Here is a 7,500-nt window from a genome sequence, read left to right as displayed (position 1 = left end):
ATAAGAATTTGATGATGGGAAAGGTCATTGATATAGTTGTTTATAAGAATTTGATGATGGGAAAGGTCATTGATATAGTTGTTTATAAGAATTTGATAATGGAAAAGGTCATTGATATAGTTGTTTATAAGAATTTGATGATGGGAAAGGTCATTGATATAGTTGTTTATAAGAATTTGATAATGGAAAAGGTCATTGATATAGTTGTTTATAAGAATTTGATAATGGGAAAGGTCATTGATATAGTTGTTTATAAGAATTTGATGATGGGAAAGGTCATTGATATAGTTGTTTATAAGAATTTGATGATGGGAAAGGTCATTGATATAGTTGTTTATAAGAATTTGATGATGGGAAAGGTCATTGATATAGTTGTTTATTAGAATTTGATGATGGGAAAGGTCATTGATATAGTTGTTTATAAGAATTTGATGATGGGAAAGGTCGTTGATATGTCTGTTTATTAGAATTTGATGATGGGAAAGGTCGTTGATATAGTTGTTTATAAGAATTTGATGATGGGAAAGGTCATTGATATAGTTGTTTATAAGAATTTGATGATGGGAAAGGTCATTAATATGTCTGTTTATAAGAATTTGATGATGGGAAAGGTCATTGATATAGTTGTTTATAAGAATTTGATGATGGGAAAGGTCATTGATATAGTTGTTTATAAGAATTTGATGATGGGAAAGGTCATTGATATGTCTGTTTATAAGAATTTGATGATGGGAAAGGTCATTGATATAGTTGTTTATAAGAATTTGATGATGGGAAAGGTCATTAATATGTCTGTTTATAAGAATTTGATGATGGGAAAGGTCATTGATATAGTTGTTTATAAGAATTTGATGATGGGAAAGGTCATTAATATGTCTGTTTATAAGAATTTGATGATGGGAAAGGTCATTGATATGTCTGTTTATAAGAATTTGATGATGGGAAAGGTCATTGATATAGTTGTTTATAAGAATTTGATGATGGGAAAGGTCATTAATATGTCTGTTTATAAGAATTTGATGATGGGAAAGGTCATTGATATGTCTGTTTATAAGAATTTGATGATGGGAAAGGTCGATGATATAGTTGTTTATTAGAATTTGATGATGGGAAAGGTCATTGATATAGTTGTTTATAAGAATTTGATGATGGGAAAGGTCGTTGATATAGTTGTTTATAAGAATTTGATGACGGGAAAGGTCGTTGATATAGTTGTTTACGCATATGTAGTGTCATTTATCCGTGTACTCAACATTTCGTTTGTTTATTTCTTCAAGTCGAGCCAAATATTGGTTAGTTACAGGGGACGATTGTTAAAAATACTGACGCAATGTGTAGGAGCGGAAAGTCAGATTTAATTTTACGAGCGCTGAAATCTGTCAACAGTACGCCGAGACACAAGTGTTGCTTATCGGTACAAAGGCAGGCAGTGTAAGGTTGATGTGCGCATAAGACAAGCCAAGCGTAGGGTAACAGGCCCCACACAGCACAAGGCACACTCAGGATAATAGACATGATATAAGATAGACATCCTCACACAAGGCTTTATATTGGGCTGTGCTGCAACGATTCTATGTTACAAAGGGTTAAGCTCTATCAGACAGCTTTCATTGGCGTGGGATAGAAATGGTACAAAGAACGGAGATCAATTTTGGGTGACGCTCAGTGATGCCAAAACTAGGGAGACAGACAACACAGGGCACACACAGGATACCAGGCACACTGTGAGGGAGACACACCCACACACACACACACACACACACACACACACTCTCACTGTCTACGTCCTCAGGTCCACAATTGCGCCGAGTTCATGGACGAAACTATACACGTTGATGATGATGAGGAGGAGGAGGAAGGGTCCACAAATCCCAGCCTTAGCGACGAGGCCAGTGCCGCTCTGTCCGAGGTTGGCACTGGGGACTATGCCAGCTTTGAGGACATCTGCGGCCTGGGGGGGGAGCCTAGCTGGGGAGGAGGAGGACAGGAGGAAGAGGAGGAGGAGGAGGAGGAGGAGGAGGGGTTGAGTAAGAAGAAGAGGAGGTATGCAAAGTTTTATGGGGATTCTGAGAGTGAGATTCTAGGAGGAGGAGGAGGAGAGGAAGAAGGAGGAGGAGGAGGAAGATTGGAAGTAGTGGAAGAAAGAGGAAAAGAAGAAAAAGGAGCAGAAACAACAGGAGGAGGAAGAAGAGAAAAGGAGGAAAGGAAAGAAGAAAAAGGAGGAGGAAGAAAACAAGACAAAAACGAGGAAAAACAAGAAGAAAAACAAAACGAAAACAAAGACAAAAAAGAGGAAAAAGTTGGACTCGGAGGAAAACAAGAAAAAAAAGAGGAAAAACAACAAAAGGAAGACAAGGAAGAAAACAAAGAAGAAAAAGAAGACAATTTTGGACTCGGAGGAAGAAAGGTCATCAAATCCGCTGGACTATCCCTTAAAAACCACTGGGATAGTAATAGTAGTAGTAGTAGTAGTAGTCTATCCTCAGACCCCCCTTTGAGCAGACCAGCGTCCTCCACCGAAGGGTCTATTGATTTCGGGTCAGAGCGGGTCGGGGCAGCTTCCGGGGACTGGGATGATGCCCCGATACCCCTGACTGACCCCAAGGTACCCCGGGATGAGGCTAAAGTTCCCCAGATGTCCCCAGAAGTGTCCCAGGATATGGATTTTCTACCCCGAGGTGACCCGAAAGTACCCCGGACTGGACCCGGTATGCCCCTGGAAACTGGAAATTTACCCCGGATATACCCCGAAATACCCCAAGATGACCCCAAAATACCCCAAGCTGATCCCGAAATACCCCAAATTGACCCTAAAATGCCCCAGAAACCTCAAAACGTACCTCAGATATACCCTGAATTACCCCAGGAAACGCAAAAAAATCCCCGACTTGACCTCGAAATACCCCAAATTGACGCAAAATTACCCCAAGTCGACGCCCAAACATCCCAGGGGACAGAATCTACCCCTAGGGATAACACTCGGGACTCCCTTGATATCCTGCGTTACAGCTACATCGAAAAAGAGGAAGAGGAGGAAGAGGAAGAGGAGATAGGCCTAGTGGAGAATGTGGACCGCTCCCTCGCTCCGTCCTCCTCCACCTCCTCTTCCGCTGACGAGAGTGATGACGGAGCGGAAGTCTCAAATGTCCGTATTTCCGCTGCAACAATTTACGAACAGGCTGTTATACAAGCGCTTGAGGGTACCAGTACTAGGCCTATAGGGAGTGCCATGGCCCCTGGTGGTAAGGAAGAGAAGGAGGAGGAGGAGGAGGAGGAGGAGGAGGGGAAGATGGGATTAGAGAAAGTACGGACGAATGTGGAAGAGGAGGGAGCCGTGGAGGTTATGGATGTGTGTGAGGTGGAGAAGAAGGGAGGAGCGGAAGAGGAAGAGAAGAAGAAGGAGGAGGAGGAGGAGGAGGAGGAGGGAAGACAGGTCACACACAGGGTCATTCAAATCCCACAAGACCGGATCGAAAAAGGAGGAGGTGGAAGTGGAGTGCCCATGAAGGTGGAGGAGGAGGCACAGGTGGAAGAGGCCATGGAGGAGCTAGGAGAGGTGGTGGTGGACTACGTGGAAGTGTTTCAATGCCCAGCGGAAGAGCGCGTTCCACCCATCATGCGACAATTGAGTGCCGAACTGACCCACAGCAAAAACGTAAATTCCGGCACTCCTGACCTTCCCGGCACTGACGTTGACCTTTCCGGCACTCCGTCTGACCCTCACGCACGACCCCATACCCAGACGACACCTGTGGCACCTCTGTATGGCCCTCAAAATGCCAAAACACACAAGGAACGTGGCATTGAAATCGCTCCATCTGGCACTCCACTGGTATCTCTGTATAGCTACCCAGTGAAAGCCAGTCTACCAGGGCATAAGGAGGGGTCATATGTGGCACCCCTGACCCATGGGAGTGCCACAGTGCCAGGGTATCGAGAGGTGAGGGAGGGAGTGCCAATTTCAGAGGTGGCACCAGTGTACAGAGTGCCCATGGTGTCTGCTACTGAGTGCCTTGTGCTGGAGAGAAGCCACTTGGTTGGGTTGAAAGGGAGGAAGAAGGAGGAGGAGGAGGAGAGGAAGAAGAGGAAGATTAAGAGAAAGAAGAAGAAGAAGAAGAAGAAAGATAGCTCCTCCTCTTCCTCCTCCTCCTCTGATTCTGATTCCTCGTCAACCACCTCCTCTTCTTCCTCCTCCTCTTCCACAAGCTCCACATCCTCCTCCTCCTCATCTTCCACCTCCTCCTCCTCTAACACGAGCTTTGAAATGGTGGAGCACGGCGTGGATACAGAAGTGGAAGGGCGGAAGAGCGGAGATGTGGAGGAGAGCGAGATATACGAGAATGTGGTGGAGGAGGAGGAGGAGGAGGTGGAAGAGGGCGGTGGAAGAGTGGAAGAGAAGGACGAGGAGGAAATATTCAACCTCGAAGTGGATGAAGCGGAGGATGTGGAAGCGAGGGACCAAGCGGAGACCCTGGACAAGATCGATGTGGAGCCATTGCGGACTCTTCCACTTCTCCATCCACTCGGCATAAGACTCGAACGACAGAAGAGTATTGACAGTTCAGTTTCCACTTTGTCTGAGGCTGAAACTGTCATCCACGTTCCACTCGGGAGTCTCAAGCGGAAGGGTGGAGCGGCGACGGATGACGGAGGGATCGCCGTAAAGGATGACAGCCAGATTGGGGTGAAGGGTGCGAAGGGGGATGTGCTAGTGAGGTCTGTCTCGGAGGAGGTGATCGTTAAAAGCAAGATTTCGGAGGATGTGAAAATTTGCGTACAGACCCCACAGACACCGGCCGAGACCCCACAGATGTCGTTGAAGCCTCCACAGACCTCCGCAGATACCCCACAGCCTGTCACATCCCACCCATATCCCCCCACATCCCCTCCACAGCCTCTGACAGATCCCTCAAAACATCCGACTTCAGAGCTTCAGACCGATTCAGATTTTCAGCAGTCTTCACAGCTCCCCTCAGCCCCTCCACAGCCCTCCACACCCACTCCACAGCCTCTCACATCCCCTCCAGACCCCCTCACATCCCCTGCACATCCCACCTCAGCCCCACCTCAACAGACAAACTCCAAAAATGCCGGATTTGAAAATGCCACGAAATCTCAAATTACCCACTCATATCCCCTTTCCCCCAGCCCTCTTGCACCCCCCAGCCCCCCCCAGGATATGCAACTGGGGGGCGAGGGGGTAGAGGTGACCTTGACCGAGGAATCAGGCTGGATGGAGGTCAAGTTCAGGTCACAGGAGAGGTCAGAGGTCGTGAAGGGAATGGCTCTCGATTTGAAACCCCAGGATGTTAACCGGCCCCAGTGGTGCTCCCCAGGGGATGGGACACTGGGGGGATATGCCACAGCCCCCCAGGAGAAGATACCCAGTCTCCAGTTAGCCCCAGGGGAGGGAGAAACACCCCAGAAATTGTCACCCCAGATTGCCACAGGGGAGGACGCCACACTCCATCTTGCCCCAGGGGAGAGATGGACACCCCAGCAAGACACACCCCAGGCCGCATCACCCCTGGACATTACCACACCCCAGGATTTGACACCCCAGAAGTTGACATCCCAGCTAACCCCAGGGGAGAAAGCCACACCCCATCTTACCCCAGGGGAGAGAACCACACCCCAGGACACATCCCCCCAGGACACATCCCCCCAGTCTGCATCACCCCAGGGGACACCAGACGATGACACAGGCTTCGTAATCGTACCCAGGGGGAGCGACGACACCAGGGAGAGCTCCAGCAGCCCCCCTTCCACCTCCTCTTCCACCCCAGATTATGACGCTTCGGTGGAACTCGTGGAATCGCTTTGCTCGGATGAAGTCTCCACCTCGCTCGAAGTCCTCCACTCTTCCGCTGAAATCCTGGACTCCCCCCCCAGTGGACGTGCTTCACCAGGGGGGGGCGTGCTGGAGGGGGCGGCAGGGGGGGGGAGATACAGTGGGGGGAGCCTGGGGAGTGAGGGAGAAGGGGGAGAAAGGGAGGAAAGATTGGGAGCTGGATTTTGTGTCGGAAGAGAGGAGAGAGGAGGAGGAGGAGGAGGATGGAGTGGAGAGAGGAGAGAAAGAGGAGGAGGAGGAAGAAGGGAGAATGAGGGAGAGGGAAGAGAAAGAGAAGGAGGAAGAGGAGGAGGAGGAGGAGGAGGAAGAGAGAGAGCGATTCGCGGCCCCAGACTCCGAGGATTTAGCATTGAAACTGAAGAAGAGGGGAGAGAAAGAGGAGGAGGAGGAGGAGGAGGAAGAAGAGTTACCCATGGCCCTAGACTCAGTGGGGAAGAGGGAAGAGAAAGAGGAGAAGGAGGAGGAGGAGGAGAGCGAGCGATTCGTGGCCCCAGACTCCGAGAATTTAGCATTGACAGCGAAGAAGGAGGAGAAAGAGGAGGAGGAGGAGGAGGAGGAGGTACCCGTGGCCCTAGACTCAGTGGGGAAGAGGGAAGAGAACGAGGAGAAGGAGGAGGAGGAGGAAGAAGAGGTACCCATGGCCCTAGACTCAGTGGGGAAGAGGGAAGAGAAAGAGGAGAAGGAGGAGGAGGAGGAGGAGGTACCCATGGCCCTAGACTCAGTGGGGAAGAGGGAAGAGAAAGAGGAGAAGGAGGAGGAGGAGGAGGAGGTACCCGTGGCCCTAGACTCAGTGGGGAAGAGGGAAGAGAAAGAGGAGAAGGAGGAGGAGGAGGAGGAGGTACCCGTGGCCCTAGACTCAGTGGGGAAGAGGGAAGAGAAAGAGGAGAAGGAGGAGGAGGAGGAGGAGGTACCCGTGGCCCTAGACTCAGTGGGGAAGAGGGAAGAGAAAGAGGAGGAGGAGGAGGAGGAGGTACCCGTGGCCCTAGACTCAGTGGGGTCAGCCTGGGGAGTGAAGGGGAAGGGGAGGAGAGAGGGGAGGAAGGCGGGGAGGTCCTACTCTTTAGCGAGACAGAGGGCGAAGAGTGCCCTTTTGACGAGACATCTGACGAGGACCTTACCCTTGAAGAGGAGGCGATTCAGGCACTCCTGGAGGTAAGGGAGGGATCATGGAGGCACTCCGCTACTCCGCCTGCTACCCCTGCACCTGCTCCTGCTTCCGCTTGGCACTGGTGGGCTTGACGAGGCTTGGGGTTGAGCTGGGTTGATGGTTTTTTGCATGTGTGTGTGTGTGGGGGTATGTTAGGTTAAGGAAGGGTTGAGTTAGGTTAGGTTAGGTTAGGTTGGGTTTTGGTAAGGTTAAATTTGGTTGAGTTAGGTTAGGTTAGGTTAGGTTGGGTTTTGGTAAGGTCAAGTTTGGTTGGGTTGGTTTTGGGTAAGGTTAAGTTTGGTTAGGTTAGGTTTTGGTAAGGTTAAATTTGGTTGAGTTAGGTTAGGTTGGGTTGGGTTTTGGTAAGGTCAAGTTTGGTTGGGTTGGTTTTGGGTAAGGTTAAGTTTGGTTAGGTTAGCTTTTGGTAAGGTTAAATTTGGTTGAGTTAGGTTAGGCTAGGTTGGGTTTTGGTAAGGTTAAGTTAGGTTGGGTTGGTTTTTGG

The 7,500-nt window shown here is 49.6% G+C and overlaps 1 protein-coding gene across 50 annotated transcripts in view; it reads left to right on the top strand.

Moving 5' to 3' along the window:
* Positions 1-1,049: 1,049 nt before the first annotated feature.
* LOC126992518 (uncharacterized) overlaps positions 1,050-7,500 on the top strand; it is an 8,723-nt gene continuing 2,272 nt past the window's right edge. For 41 of the 50 annotated variants that reach the window (XM_050851301.1, XM_050851303.1, XM_050851288.1 and 38 more), the window contains exons 1-2: positions 1,050-6,410; positions 6,474-7,500. The exon at positions 6,474-7,500 is cut by the window's right edge. In XM_050851301.1, coding sequence (XP_050707258.1) covers positions 1,814-6,410; positions 6,474-7,090 — 5,214 coding nt within the window. In that variant the 5' untranslated portion in view covers positions 1,050-1,813 and the 3' untranslated portion in view covers positions 7,091-7,500. The remainder of the gene's footprint in view (positions 6,411-6,473) is intronic. The other 9 variants (XM_050851280.1, XM_050851315.1, XM_050851317.1 and 6 more) reach the window with 9 other exon arrangements.

Source organism: Eriocheir sinensis, unplaced genomic scaffold (assembly GCF_024679095.1).
Source record: "Eriocheir sinensis breed Jianghai 21 unplaced genomic scaffold, ASM2467909v1 Scaffold486, whole genome shotgun sequence".
In the NCBI taxonomy this organism is placed as follows: domain Eukaryota; kingdom Metazoa; phylum Arthropoda; class Malacostraca; order Decapoda; family Varunidae; genus Eriocheir; species Eriocheir sinensis.
The sequence above is the reverse complement of the archived record's forward strand: the minus strand, read 5'-3'. Positions and strand labels throughout refer to the sequence as shown.